This window comes from Ambystoma mexicanum, chromosome 12 (genome assembly GCF_040938575.1).
Source record: "Ambystoma mexicanum isolate Mex_15411 chromosome 12, UKY_AmexF1_1, whole genome shotgun sequence".
Taxonomy (NCBI): domain Eukaryota; kingdom Metazoa; phylum Chordata; class Amphibia; order Caudata; family Ambystomatidae; genus Ambystoma; species Ambystoma mexicanum.
Genome location: NC_090936.1, coordinates 535,291,957 through 535,307,637, shown reverse-complemented (window position 1 = coordinate 535,307,637; position 15,681 = coordinate 535,291,957). Strand labels below are relative to the sequence as shown.

General features: G+C 43.8%; 1 protein-coding gene across 4 annotated transcripts in view; it reads left to right on the top strand.

Annotated features, from left to right (window-relative positions):
- The window catches only part of PNLDC1 (PARN like ribonuclease domain containing exonuclease 1), a 1,498,562-nt gene that overhangs the window by 410,341 nt on the left and 1,072,540 nt on the right, over positions 1-15,681 (top strand). For all 4 annotated transcript variants that reach the window (XR_011281806.1, XM_069628834.1, XM_069628833.1 and 1 more), the window contains exons 7-9: positions 4,300-4,400; positions 4,578-4,654; positions 4,973-5,110. Coding sequence is in view for 3 of the 4 variants with exons in the window: in XM_069628834.1 (XP_069484935.1) it covers positions 4,300-4,400; positions 4,578-4,654; positions 4,973-5,110 (316 nt within the window). In the remaining variant the exon portion in view is untranslated. The remainder of the gene's footprint in view (positions 1-4,299; positions 4,401-4,577; positions 4,655-4,972; positions 5,111-15,681) is intronic.

The window sequence follows — 15,681 nt, the reverse complement described above, 5'->3', positions numbered from 1 at the left end:
ACCGCATCAGGATCACAGCCTCTGCCGTCGTTCTTTTCTGTGGCGCAGTGCGCTCGAGGGTCCGCATCTCAGTTGGTCCTTCCCCCTCCACCGCCAAACAGGATGGATCGGGGACCCCAGGAGTCCTCTCCCGAGTGCTTGTCAGAAGGTGAAGAGACCACAAGCAGCACCATGCTCCCGCACTTGGCCTCCGCAGGTGACTCGTGTCGCCATCACCTCCTGTCACTCACCTGTGTCTCTGCAGGAGCGATGGACGAGCCTCCCTTGACCCAGAGTCTTCACTTCCCCTGTTTCACCCGGAGGAATACCTGTCAAATATAGGGTGTACACTCAGACCTGAATTCACCCGATTCCCCTGGGCCCTTCCCTTCTCTTGACTGTGTGCTGTGATGTCCCCCTAGGGGTTTACCTTGATCTTTAGTAGGGTGTGCACTCCATCCTGCATTTGCAGGGGGCGCGATTCACTCATGTCATTGGTGCTAATGTCTGTAGGCTGAGTTCAGATGCCAAACGCTGTTTAATGCCTTCACAGCGAGGCCGAGAGTTCAAGGCGCCAGTTTCTTCACTGGCTAGAAAGTCCTTCCCACAAGTGAACGTTGCGTGGAGAATTTAGAGTGTCCAAAATTGTCTGTATTGTCTTTGTTTGCCTGTATTTTTGTGGGTGAGTAGCACTGCATGTAGAAGCTAGCTGCTGGTAGGTTTGCGCAGCGCCTTCAATTCAAGCGCGCCTGGTAATGTCTCTCCTTTTCCCTTGCAGGAGAAATTGTGGTCTTTGTGCCTTGAGTCCGGGTTCAGCGCTACTGGAGACTTGGTGGTTAGGTAAGTTTGCACAGAGGCTTTTGGTTAGTATGCACCGCGTAGAGAGAGAGAGAGCGCAGTGAAATAAGTGTCTACATTATTAGAGCGAGTGCAATGAATAATCTCTTCTTTCTTACAGCGGTTTGTGCGCTCGTGCAACTAACCTGGATGCCAGTGTCGCGGGAAGATTGGGTGAGTATGCGAAGCGTTACTGATGTGCGCATGTTAACGCTGTTCTTCTTTGTTCTTACAGGTGCCGGTGTAGAAGTCCCCTCTGGACTGGAGATAGCTGCGGTGTGGATTAAGAACCAGGTAAACTGAATGAACCGGAGCGGGTAAGCGGAAGTAGGATGAACCGGAGCAGGTAAGCAGAAGCAGGATGATCCGGAGCAGGTAAGCAGAAGTAGGATGATCCAGAGCGCGGCAAGTGTGTTGCTGATACAGCTCACAGTAACCAACACACACCGGAAGACTCTTGGGTGTGGCTTATATAGCCAGCCACACCCAAACACTAGAGAGCTCATGAGTTATCATGCACTTCCTGGCAACATTAAGTGGTAACCAGGAAGTTACTACAAACACTAGGAAGGAATGAAAGGAGGGATTTGTTATGGGTTCTTTGTGTGCCTATGCCAGGCCTGCCAAGCCTCCACCCAGTTTGCCCCAACTACCTGCCTGATACCCATGACACCTCCACCGCGGGCAGGCAATTGCTGGATCGCCCCCCCTTCTGGATGCCTTCGCTGAGGTCCTAGTTCGGCCCTGCACTTCGCCCGTCACAGGCCTGTTGGTCTCGGGTGGCTATCTCGGGTTTCACTTGGGCAATCAGGGTGAGACTTCATCAGGATGTGCCAGCCATATTCATTGCTATTCTGGGTCAGTTCTGCGCCAATCCCGGCTCATTTTCATGCCGTAATCTGGCCGGTGGCTTGCTCGCTCACTGAGCTCTAAGCGAAGGCGTCCATTAGCCAGACGTGCAACAGCGCCTCCCCCAGAGCAGGCAATTAGCAAATAGTTGAGTCGGAGGAAGGAGAAGGGGGGCGGATGAAGGTTGAAGCGAAACTAGAAGCCGACACTCGCTTCATTGTACGGATGTCTGCAAACGAGGCTGCGGGAGGTTCGGACAGGTGGCCGAGAGGTCCCAGGTGGGAGGAAAGGAGTGTGGTTAGACCAGGATAGATGGGTAGAGATAACCTCTAGCAACTCCAAACTTCCAGAATTCTCCAAGTACTGAGACGAGACGGATGCATGAGTTTGAATCTCACGTTCTTGGTACATGGTTCAGAGACCGTAAAGATGATGTGGGCTCCTGTTTCAAGACCTCACGAGCAGTACGTATCGGTGTGGAAGAGCAGAAGAGCCCACCGGGTAGGGACGCCAAGTCAGAGACTGAAGTGCCGTGGAGACGCTGGGAGCTGCGAGGAAGGTCCTGGGCCCTCTGCGAGTTGAGAAGCTGACTATCTCCTTTTTGGATCCCTTAGGGAAGCAGACGTACAGTCGCAGAGCCGCTATGGAGGCCGGAAGAACGTCTGCAGCCTTCATATTGCAAAACTGGTGACAGCAGCATGCCGCAGAAGCGCGAACAGTACTGGAGATGCTGGACACAGATCCTTAGTTTTGGTTTATAGGCAGGGAAACTCCTCTATAGCATAGGGTCTGAGGCGCATTTTGACAACCCTTTTTCTTTCAATAAATATCTTCTTGTGAAAACATGACAACCTTGAGTCCGGCTTACATTTCTGACCACTCGCATACCCTTATGACTCCTGGTTTGCTCCTTTTAGAGGACCTGGGGGGGGGGCGCGCGCAACGCCCAAGTGATACTTATTTTTGGTCCTGCCTGTTTGCTCTTTCATGCCAGGTCCTTCCATGTGCTCTGCACCCATTAAAGCAAAACTAAGGATCTGTCTGTGTCAGGATGTCAATAACTGAAAAAATGTCCTTGTGTCCAAAACGTCCTATCCTGACCCTCGCATTATAAACTAATAACAATTTGTAAGGAAAATATCTTCAAATGGCCCAAAAATTTTCATAACTGAAAAAAGTATAATTCCAACAAAATGTTCTCCAAGACGGCAGCCTTTGGTTCCAGAGGGTGGATCCCTTTCCCTGGATTCTTAATTGAAAGAAGAATTGCCACTTTTATAAACAGTTCCTTGGTATCATGTTTGAATTCACAAGATTTCTATTTAGGCAACAAAGTGTTTTGCAGTCTTTCTTTAAAGCAAACTTCTCCTCGGTCTGGATAGAAATGTCTTTAACATTCAAGTTTCCAAGGTTCAACAAATAAATAACCAAATAACCATCTTTCCTTTTACATTTCTTGGGGCTTGCAAATTGTCTGGTTTACTCCCCTGCCAGGTTTCTTTATGCAATGCAAGCTGCCTAGTGTACTCGCCTGCCAGGAGGTTTCTGGAACTCCAATTGAAGATAATAAAGATGAGTAGGTAAATCACATAAAACTAGACCTGCCCCACCAACCAGTCAATTGGGGCCTCACTACTGTCAACATTTGCTGCCTTCATTCTGGGCTTTGTCGAGTGTGGACTCAAATTTCATTGCAGAGACCATTCTCTGTCTCTGAGGCAGCCAGCAGCCATGTCCATATTTCGACACATATTTTGACACATCTGCAGCGCATTCACTCTCTCCAAAGACCTGTCTAGCCATTTGACTTGTTGCTTGATTTTACAGGGTTGGGCGGGGGGCGGTATTTGGTAGGACATCACCAGAGTACAGCAGATTGCACCTGCAAGAATTATAGAAATATGGCCAGCAATGAGGAGGCTCACAACAGGGGATCCTAGCTTGCCTGTTGAATCCTGATCCTGAGCATCTTAGGAATAGTCAAGGGCACAAGCGAATTTCACTTGTCTAAAGTGTCTAAGGACTCCTGGTAAAATATCAGTTAATCAAGGTAGCGAGATTCACAAATCGCTTGGTATTTGAGCTAGAGTGGAAAGATATTTTGGTGTTGCTAGCTGCACTGCACCCTTGTTCATGATACAATTAAAATGTGTAAGAGAATTACCAAACCAGTTTATTATCTTCATTGTGCAAAGTCTTATTTGTGGAATATCTGAGATATTTTCATGATTTTTTAATCAGATTTCAAGTTGGTGCTGGTCTGTTTTCTCTTAATTATCCGTATTTCAATAGGGGACTCAGTCTTGCGTTCTGTCCCTGGCATTGTACTCTAAATCAACTATCTTCTAATAGCATGTGTGTCAGGTGTCTTCTCCTGTCACACGCGCATGCTTCCTGTCTGTTTGACTGTGCTAGCTACTTGTCTGTCCCTGCCTTTGTGCCAGACTCCGGATGAATTGCAGCCTCTTTCTTTTGTATGCTTGCTTGTCTCTACCTATCAGTGTGTCTGCGTCTTCATTTATATTTTTCTACCCATGTTGATGTCGATCACAGTGCACATTGCAGTGTATATAGCAGCACCTTGTTGTAGGTATTAAGGGTTTTACAACTTCTCTGCTTTTCTACCTTCTGCAGTGTTTTGGAGAAAGACAGCCTAAAAAAGGCAATAGAACAGGTGACAAGTTGGGTAACATCTGCTTCTATCGGCGATACTATAATTCTTCAGGACATAAAGGGTGAGCAACAATCACCTACTTGAGTTCTGCTTTCTGCCCTTCCACCCCACTGCACCCTAAAGTAGCCATCCTTTCTTTTTCCGTTCTCTTGTGTGCTCTGTAACACCTCTAACGTCTTCTACTAATTCTGCAAAGTTGGGAGTTATTGATTGCTGTGGTTTTCACTTGTTTGTACAGGTTTCCAGCAATATAATGTGCAGCTTGTGCTGCGGCAAGCTCTGCCAGATGTGTGGACCATGCCTTTGGGAGATGAGGTAATGTAAATGGAACAAGAGGCAGCAGGGTAGAAAAGACAAAATACATTTTGGATTTAGAGGCGAGCAAATAAAATGACCTGTCAACAGAAGTGCAGATTAGTGATTAAAAATGGAATGGTTGGAGGTGAGAAGCTTGAAAAGAATGCACGGGGGGTTGGTTGATCAAATGAATGGGGCAAAGGACACTAAAAGCTGAAATAAAACCTGTGCACTTGTTCAGTGAAGTTAAAGCAAGGTTAATAAAAACGTAATCCTTGTTTGATAAATGTCTGCCTTCTCTTTGTTCCCTCACACCCATTTTGGCGATCACTCAAGGTGATTGTGCAGAAAGTCTTACCCCGGCAGCGTTGGCAAATGGAGCGAAATAATTTGAACCAATGTAGCAAGGAGCAGGTTCTTATCTCTGCCCTTGGATTCACCATTATTTTCCGTGCCATTGTTGCAGCAAAAAAGGTAAGACAGTTCTTCTATTTTGCCACAGAAGAGAGAAGTATTTTATAACTATGTATGTTGCCATTACTATACATCTCCCACAGCTGCCCCTTCTCTGATTCCTTGCTGCAGTAATGTTCCTTAATACTGTGATTTGTGCGCAGAATGGCGCACAAATCCCTATTTTTCGGCGCACAAATTCCATGAATCAGCCGCTAAGTATACTAATTGATGTATCAATTGCAGTTTGTGGGATTAATGTTTTCATCACATTGGTGCGTCACATATATCGTCAATTTCGATTGTTTCATATTCTTTCTGTATTATTTATGAACATTTACAAAAGCGTTGTTAATAAATTACTTTCATAACACGTTTTACACTTAATGAGGCCATTCTCTGGTAAATGTGTACTGAGTGCACACAAGTAAAGCACATTCAATGGGAATAGGAACACTGCCGTTCATAGAAAATATACAAAGATTGTATTAAACAGTCAATGTCGGCATGTATGATTCTATTGTATCAAAAATGTGTTGCGCTGTAGGACTAAAGTTGACCTGTAGCAAAGTGTCAATTATTTTGTTTCTACATTGGTGCTATAAATGTCACTGTAAAGGTGTGCGGGTTGACTTGGAAAAACGTCCTGCCCTTATTTCATGGCTCTGTTTAAATGTACCCAATTTTCATGTCGGGTCATAATGAAAGTGTTTGGGTTTGCGTTTTGATGACTAGATCTAGAAGTGGTAATTTTTCATGTACTGAACATGTTTCAAGATGTGGTCCTTGTTCAAGTCAGATTGATTAATGTATGGATTTATGTCCTTTCATATTCATCAATAAGTGTTTGTTCCCATCCTCAATGCCCCATTAATAACAGTACATATTTGATTAACCCATTAATAAATCCATGTGATTTTTAAACTGGCCCACATAATTCATTGCTTTACAACCATTTTTGGCTACGCTTTACCGGTTTCCTGAATTTCCCAAGTTGGACCTCTTCAGAAATTGTTCGGCGTCTGATGTGACTGATTAGTCTGGGATTATATCAACAATGTTGTTGCTCCTGTTGCCATCAAAGCTCTGCCATATAACAATGTGCCACATCAGTTAAAAAAAATATACTCAAGTCTGTACATCATCCTCTCTGTAACAATTTGAATTTACAGCATATGATATGACATAACTTGCCTGTACACACGTTTCTAGGCATGACAAGACGAGGAGAAACAAAGGGAGGTTGAAAACAATGATCTTACTAGGCCTTGTTTCATTCAGATCACACAAGTGCGCGGATGAGGGACTAGAGAAGTGCCGGGGGGGAGGGGAAGGGAGGGGAGAAGTGTGGGTAACTCAATAACTGCAGCCAGCGGGTTGCTCATAAGCGCAGTGAGAAGGGACTAGGGTTGCAGGTACAGATCCTTAAGTGCGGGTGCCTGGAGGCAGTATGAGGCAACTGGACATGTAGGAGCCTGATCCAAAGTTCAGAGAGTAGCCAGGTGACCAGGGCGCGGAGCAGTCAGGAACATCAGCAGGGGTGAGGAAGAGGGAAAGCAGAAGGGAGAAGGATGGTCTTGAGTTGCTTCTGGAACCAGAGGTGGATCTGCTAAAGTTTGAGAGGGGCAGGGAGGCTGTTCCAGAGGAAGGCCCCAGCTGAGGAGAGAGATCTGCCCCCACTCTTTGGTTGGAGAAGTGTCTGAGCCTCAGAGTTGGAGGTGGATGAGCGGCGAGCTCGAGAAGGAAGATGTTTAGGAAGAGAAAGTTGGAGGTAGTGCAGTCGCAGGCCCCAGAAAGCCTTGTGGACAATGCAAAGGGTCTTGCACTTGATCCTTTCAGCCACTGGGAGCCAGTGGAGAGATTTCATAGCTGGAGAGATGCGATCCCTGTGCTTGAGGCTGATGACAAGCCTCACAGTCCTGTTCTGGATAAGTTGTAAAGGTCGAAGAGTAGAGGAAGGCAGATTTAGAAAGAGGGTATTGGCAGTAGTCCAGCCTAGAGAGCACCAGAGCTCTGGAGAGGGTGAGATTCTGCGGGAAAATGAGAAAAGGAAGGATAAGTCTGAGCACATGCAGCTGGTAGTTTGACTTCTTAGAAATTTCGGAGATGTGAGGCGAGAAGAAGAGGGTGGAGTCGAAGATGACACCAAGGTTCTTAGCATCACAGGAGGGAGCAGGAAGAGGGCCCAGAATGGGCAGCCAGAGAGAGAGAGAGAGAGAGAAGGAAAGGGAGAGAGGAAAAGAGGGAGCAGGTGTACCGATGAGGATGATCTCCATCTTACTGGCATTAAGGCAGAGATCATTGGCGGCACACCATTCCTGAATTGCGGACAGTCTGGTATGAGAGAACGAGCAGAGGTGACTGAGGGGAGCCTGAAAGAGAGCTGGGTGTCATCAGCATAACACTGACAATTGTAGCAGAAAGTAGCGATGCAGTGGGCAAGGGGTGCCAAGTAGTGGTTAAAAAGCCAGGGAGAAAGGTAAGACCCCTGGGTAACACCACAAGCAGAGAGAGGATTAGACGAGAGGAAAGACCCCAGTTGGACCTAAGAAGGTCGGTAGGTGAGAAAGGAGCTCAATTAAGCCAGAGCCTGATCAGTGATACCCAGGTTATCACGAAAGCGATTGAGCAGGATGGCATGGGTGACCGTATTAAAAGCAGAGGATAGATCGAGGAGAATGAGGACAGAAGGAAGATTAGAGTCAACCATCAATATTTTGACAAGACTGATTGCAATGTAGAATGCAATCGAATCCTTGGCTTTAATCTGATAACGTCCTGGATCTTGAAATCTATGTAGAAAATGAGTAACATCAAACATCTTCCATAAAACTATTAATAAAACTATAGCACTTAACAGGATTTGACACTTGTCACACAAGAAACACACATGTCTTAAACAACAAGGCCAAGACAAAACCACACTAAAATTGTGTATGGGTGAACATCGATCAATTTATATAATACATATTTAATTGAACTTTTATTTTTTTTGGCCACAGCACACGTGCAAGACTTATTAATTTCTAGTGGCCAGTCGAGTATACATGTGTTCAACCAAAAATGAAGAACAGAATAGTATATACATCAGATGATTTATTATATAATAAGCATGCAAATAAAGTGTGTAGACATATACATTGTTACACTAGACAACCAACATACTGATGTAATTACAACGTAATGAATGCATAAAAACAATACATACAATACTTTCAAATCGAATGGATGCTGAAACACAACATTTTATATAAAAAAAATCAGTATACTGAAGTCTAGATCTAACATTCGTGCTGTTTTGATTTCTTACTGTGGTGTTGCGAACCTATGCATATTCCTGCACAGCGCACATGGTTAAAGTGCTGCCCGAAACTCCCTATCATGGGAGTTGAAGTGTCCATACCATAATGATTACTGTACGACCTACAAGATTGTCCGGGGTCCAGAAAACGTGCCAAGTGCCAGTGAAACAAATGCAAAGTGCCTACTAGCTAAATTAATAAGAGCATAGGTAACTATGCTCAGATCAGACTAGACTTTTGATTCTGAGCGTTGACTAGTTTCGACAAAACGTTGTCTTCATCAGGCCTAGTCTTCCTCAGTGCTGTAACACAAAAGAAAGTTTGTCTAAGCTACAACAAGTCAATACTTTATGGTCTTGTGGTTCTAAAACATAATTCTGGACTGGGATCTTATAAAAGCGTACAAGTTATCTGTGGTGTTAAGATGCTGTTGAACGGTCCAGAAGTGACAAGTATCTTCTGAACTCTACTCAGACTGACAGGAAGAAGCTCCTCCAGTGCTGCAGTGTTGTGCCTACTGACTGGACGATGTGTCAAGTTCTGTGGAGAGAATACTTAGGAATTAGGACCCAATCGTCCCTATATTGAAACCTAGTTAATGTACTTTTTTCGATCGATAAAGCTATGTTAAACTGAAAGTGTCAGCTTTTAACTGTGTTGCTTTCCCCTAATGGGTAAACTAAATCTATGGGAATATGCATCTAGTACCTGCTAAAGCCCCTATACTAGAATGCAGACTAAGGCTGGCATGCTTGGGAGCCTGGCGGGTAACTAAAAATAAAACACATTTACCTCCATATGGTCTGCTTCTGAGTGCAGAATGATCTTCCCTCAATGGGATGGTGTTTTCATTTGTAGTGCCACAAAGTGTATGGCAACATTTTGTAATTGCACGGTGAAAGCTTCAATGGCACAGCCACCGATTACAACACAAATGCAGGTTTAGATTGATTTTGTACATTTATATTGCGCATACCCCACAGGGACCCGGCAGAAGCCTGCATCTGGGCCCAGATGGTACTTAGCAATACTTGTACAGAAATTAAATAGTACTGAGAAAAATGAATCTACAGAAACAGATAAGTCTTCACTTGTTTGCTGAATATGCTCAGTGATTCAATTTGTCATAAATTATCTGGAAGTGAATTCCAAGTTCGAGGACCTGTAAAAGAAAAACGTCTATCACCCCATGTAGTTTCTGGAAGAAGGAACAACCAACAAACCTTGTCCTGAAGATCGTAGCATACGATTCGGGCGATAAGTAATCTTGGATGACAGCTAAGCTGGAACCAGACCATGAACACACTTAGACCATACACAAAATCTTGAACATGATCCTCTGTTGCACCAGGAGCCAATGGAGGCTCCTTCGAAAAGGAGAAATGGCAGTTTTCCTGGGTAGATTAAAGATCAGTCGAACTGCTGAATTTTGGGGTACCTGTAACCTCTGAAGCTGGTATTTAGGAATGCCCATCAAAAGGGCATTACAATAATCTATCCTGGCATTGATTAGTCTTCCGACCACAATCAGTCGTTCTTTCTCTAGACTAAGAGGCAGCAATGGTTTAATAGTTTGAGCTGAAAATACTGATTTCACGATCTGACTAACATGAAAATTGCAGCTCAAACTAGAGTGCCAAATGCAACCTAGATTTTTTACTTGGTGTATTTGGCTGGAACCTCATACAAATTCGGACAGGACGGTGTTTAAAACATTTGCCGCTTTGGTTTTTTAGTCAAAAATAGTGATCTCTGTTTTTAGCAGATTCAGTTGGTGGTTTATTCTCCAGCATCCAGTTTTGAATTTTTTCAGCACAAGACATAATTCGCTCCAAAGCCTCTAAGAGGATGTTTTAGCCTGCCATAAATCTGAATGTCATCATCATAAGAATAACACAGGTCAAATTGGGAGAAAATATCAAGCAGTGGGCGAATGTACATGGTGAATAGCAACGGTTACAAAGAAGAACCCTTGGTGACGAGCAAATTGTCAGACAGATAAGAACCAATTTTCACCTGCTGAACACCATCAGTTAAAGAGGCAAACCAATTTGATGCCTCTTAGGATATTCGGGCCACTGATGACAATCTGGCTTTCAGGATATTAAAGGTTTAGATTGTAATACATGCTGCAATAGGCTTACAGAGGAGTCTTATGGGAGGCTTTAAATAAAACATAATTACCTGCAGAGTTGTCTGCCTCAGGGTGCTGGGAAGTGTTCTTTGCATTGGTGTGTTAATTTTTGATTTCCTCGGTTGTGCAGCTCGAGATGTCGTGATTACGCAGTGTGTTCTGCAATAACACGGCCTAATGTTACTAAAGGTGTACCGATCTCTATAAAGATGAGTCTCGGGTTTTCACGCACGATCATTTTGCTTACCTGCATGGTTATATCTGCTCGCTTAGTGTTGGCGATAGCTGGCATGGCTTGCGTAGCAGCTTCATTTATGGAGTTTACCAATTGAAGCCTGCTCTGTTACGTAGACTCTATGCTCTTACTGGGGAATCCGTGGAGACGGCGGACATCTTGGAATGTCTCGCTTCAAAGAGAACTTTATGGAAACCATAGAAAACCATGGGGGCTATGTTATAGCCTGAATGGATGCAGTTGAGAAGCAGGCTCAGTCTTGGTCTGCAAATGTTCTCTGAATTAATTGTCCTGCTGTAAAATAGATGAACATCTTTCTTGTCTAATGTCCTGGCTGTCTGCAGAGGCAAAAGTGTAGCCCTGCTGTGAACACCTGAACTTTGATACACTTTAGGGTTGGTCATGTGCAGGGTAGGCTCAATAGTTCTGTGCTTCCTTACGACAAAGTAGGATGCTCACTGTTAAAAGGAAATGCAGGAGCCCTGTCATTAATTACACTATCCTCATCCTTTATGTTAAAGCGTGTAGTTTTAAACACAAACGGCCACTTAAATAACTGACGCCAATTCTTGACTATCATTGAACGTTGCAGTACGATCTCAAGGCGGATATCCAAAATTGTTAGCAGTTGGCAAACACTGCATCAATATTGGTGTTGGGATTAGCTTTTGTGACTTGTTCTATCATAAACCAATGCAGGAAATGGGGCACCAGGGGTACTTGCTCATTACGAATCCTGCAGCAGTTTTTGTTAATTCGGAAATGTACAGGGGGTTGGGTTTGCCCACATAGTTGCTTACATGGGCATTGTATGATATACATGAAATTGCTGCTGTTAAAATTCATATGTCCTTTTCGGCCCCATTTTTTATCTTTATGAAATAATTCCTTCATTTGCATGGTCTATTGGCACGCTGTGCAGCTGCCGCATGGATAGTGGTCTGTTAGTGGTTCCAACCTCACTTGGCTCTGCAAGTCTATGGCTTTTTTGTCTTCTCTGACTGCATGTATCAGTGCCTGCCATATGTGTTTAACTTTTTTTAAAGGCAGACAGGGATTTATGTAGGACAGGTTCATACACTTGGAGAATCCACCAGTTATTGAGTATCAAATTGCGGATGTTATTGCTGTTGGGTCCATATGTGATGGCACATGTCATTCTCTGATTTACTATCTTCTTTTTGTTCAAATAGGGTTTCCTGGTTGTAATATCTAATTCTTTTATATGAACGTTTCAGAATGTGTTTGGAGTATCCCCTTCGGGTAATACATTCAGTAATAATCTCTGCTTCTTTTTGAAAGTCTGCAAGGCTGGTGCAATTTCTCCTTACCCTGAGATACTGACTGAATGGGGTGTTACATTTAAGGCTAGTCGGGTGCTGACTTTGTTGTTTAATATGGCGTTTCTATTTGTAGGTTTATGGTATAGTAGAACTACTAACTTGCCCTGTTATTTGATGAGTAAGTCTAGGTAGGAGATGGATGTATGACTCCATCTAGGTGGACTTTAAATTTGGCCTCCAGAGTATGGATCCAAAGGCCAAATGCTGTAAACTGAATCGGTTTACCTGTATATATGATGAGTACATCGTCAGTATATCTTTTGTACAGTTTGAGCGGGAGAAAGAGGTTGCTTGGGGCCCAAATGTATCATCCTTAAAGTCACTAATAAATAAGTTGGCCAACCTGGCTGCCCCCATGGATGTATCTTTTTATTTGTTGAAAGAATTAGTTCTTAAAGATGAAATAATTCTGTTAAAGGCACACCTCTGGTGGACTAATTCGAAAATCTGTAGGAACAATGTGTGGTACAGTTCTGGTATCAAGAGCATGCCGAAGTACTTCTAATGATATCCCTACATATTATCCCCACCAAAAATATCACCGTACGTATGGTCGTCTGTCTCGCCATCTGCGATTATTTTTGGGGGGATAATTTGTGGGAGCGGGGGTTGCTGGGGTGTCGCCCGCAGGGTCCATGGCTCAATATCGCCGCAAAAATATGGCAATATTTTTGTATTAGTATATTTTTGCGGGGATATTAACACATGGAACCCTTCCAATCCTTGAGCTTGAGGGATATTCTTGACTCTGTCAAATGTGACTGGCCAGTCTGTCGGAATTTAAATTCCCCTCCTATTAGTCAGATGGCCTCTCTGGTATCTTTGAGGTATGAGACCCCTCCCACTCCCCTTCCAATGGTAAAGGTTTTGTGAAGTAGTCAAGGTATTTGGCTACTGGTTCTCACACTGGTCCTGCAGGTGTAAACGATAGGACTTACTGGCGGAGAATCTAAGGATTTATGAATTTTAGGAATCAAATGGAATGCTGGAAGTCTGGGATTCTGTGCATTTAGGTAAGGAAAATCATCTGAGCTAAGATATCCTAAGACATATGCTGGCTCAGGTCAATGATAGAATATTTTTTTGTAACTCTTTAGTAGGGTCTTTTCTAATCTCAGTATAATGCTGCATATTGCTTAACTGTCTATAGGCTTCCTGTTCATAATTTTGAGCATCCTGTATAACAATCCCTCCTCCCTTATTGCCAGGTTTTATCACCGGTTTCTCTTGGTCTAAAGCTCGGAGAGCCATGTATTCTTTCGATAAATTGAATTTGGCATGTTTTTCAGCAACCAATATTTTTTTCACACCATTAAGGATAATCTATTCAAACGTGAGTACTTCTTTTGGCATTTCTTTTGTAGCAGGAAAGAAAGTGGATTTGTTGTGCAATCCTGTGTGATGAATCTATTCAGATCCTCCCTGAGACCCTGGTATGGGCCTCCTCAAATGTGGCCCGGGGAGAACTGCTGCTACCTGACGCTGACCCAGGGGCCGGCATTATGTGGGAGGATCACATAGGAGGGGACTCGTTTCAGGGGATTGGTAAGATTCTCCTATTCTTCCTAAAACAGTGATGGCTTATTGTAAAACAGAGCAAATCAATGTAACTACTGCTCAATCTATTATGGACTTCAAGATACATAATGCCTGTGGTACTTGGACGAGGTCCAGGGCCTCAGAATTAGTGAAGATCCCATGTATCATTAACCAGAATGGGCAATCTAGTTTTAAAGGCAAACACCTGAGCGGGACATTTAAATTGAGGAATGAATTGCAGCTGAGAGGAGATGTGGATGGTTTAACAGGAGCAGACCGGAGTGTGGCCAAAGCAGTAGGAAGCACAGCTGATGCGGACGCTAACAGGAGAAGTGTACTGAGAAAAGGCGGTGCTGGCCCTATAATGGTCAGTAAATGCTTGGTTTAAATTGGCTGATGTAGTTTTTGTAACAACTGTACGTAATAATAGTGGATAGCTGCTGTCACAGGTACAAAAAGGCTCTTCTCCTGCCTGGTCACGAATACTAATTATTGGATCTGTATTGAATTGAATGAATTGATATTTTATTTCTATCATGCTCCTACACAAGTGTTTCAGAGCTCGACAAGGCAAGGGAGGGGAACAGGGGCGAACAAAACAACAATCTTACTAGGCCCAGTCTCATTGAGAATGCGCAAGTGCATCGGAGAGGCAGAGGGGAAAAGTGCATGGAAGGGGGGAGAAGTGGAAAGTGCGCCGCAAAGGAGAAACAGATAAATAATAAAGGCAACAAACAATGGTAGTGCAGCCAGCAAGTGCTGGATTGAAGGCAGCAGACAAGGTAGGTCTGAGAAGTGCAGGAAGAAAAAGGGGGGGGGGAATGTATGGGTACAGATAGACGCCAATGCAAGGGGTGGCCCGCAGGCAATGCAGGAGGATGGCAGGATGAACAGGTATCTGGGCCTGGAGGACAGAGGGTGGTCAGGTGCATGGTGCAGAGGGAGAACAGATCAGCAGGGGATAGGGGGCAAAGGCAGAAGCAAAGAGGAAGGTCTTGAGGTGCTTTCCGGAACCAGAGATGGTTCTCCTCATGTTTCAGAGTGGCAGAGGGGCTGTTCCAGAGGGAGGCCCCAGACGAAGAGCGAGATCTACCCCCAGATCGTTTCTTTGAAAAACGACTGACCCTGAGGGAGTTGGATGTAGAGGAGCAAAGCGCTCAAGATGGGAGGTATTTGCGGAGGGATAGCTGAAGGTATTTTGGACCCAGGCCCCAGAAAGCCTTGTGGACAATGCAGAGGGTTTTGAATGTAATCCTTTCATCCACTGGGAGTCAATGGAGAGATTTCAGAGCTGGAGAGATACAATCCCAGGACTTACGATCTGTACCCCGTTGATTGCACTTAACTTATTATAGCTCTGATTCTCTATTAAACGCACAAAAGATTCTTCTCTATAGAAGGTTGGTTTTTAATTGTGTGACAATGTTTTCCACTACCAGTTCATAGCCACCACGTGTTTCGATCAATGGTCCTTGTCAAGGCTCTCAAATGGCACAAATTATATCCATACTATTACATACACCACAGTGATATTGATAAATGTTACATACCACAAGTAAATTATTAGGTTTGTAGAAGGATAGGGAGACATCAATAGGAGCAGAAAAGATAATATTGGTTATGCAACATGTTTAGTTAAATTCAAAAAACAGAACGTGCAAATTAGTTAACAGAAATTTGAATATCTGTTTTTTTTTTAATCTGAACTTCAATTGCTTAGAGATAATTATACTAGCAGCATGCTCATGCTATGCATTCCCTGTAATTTAGGCCTCCATCACCATACACCTTGTATAAATCCCTTATAACCATCCCAGCTTTGCTGAGAAAAAAGGATTTGTGTACGCTCATACTACTCCATATTAAGAAAAGCAGAGCTGTGCATCTGCACTAGCAATTGTCACTAGATGGATAGCTCATCTAGTCAGGAGGGTATCATTACCTTCTAATTCCTATAGTGATTATACATCATTTAATGATACACCTTTTAGGTGCCACCTAGAGTGATTTATCTTGAATTACGCGTGCTTCATTCGGAT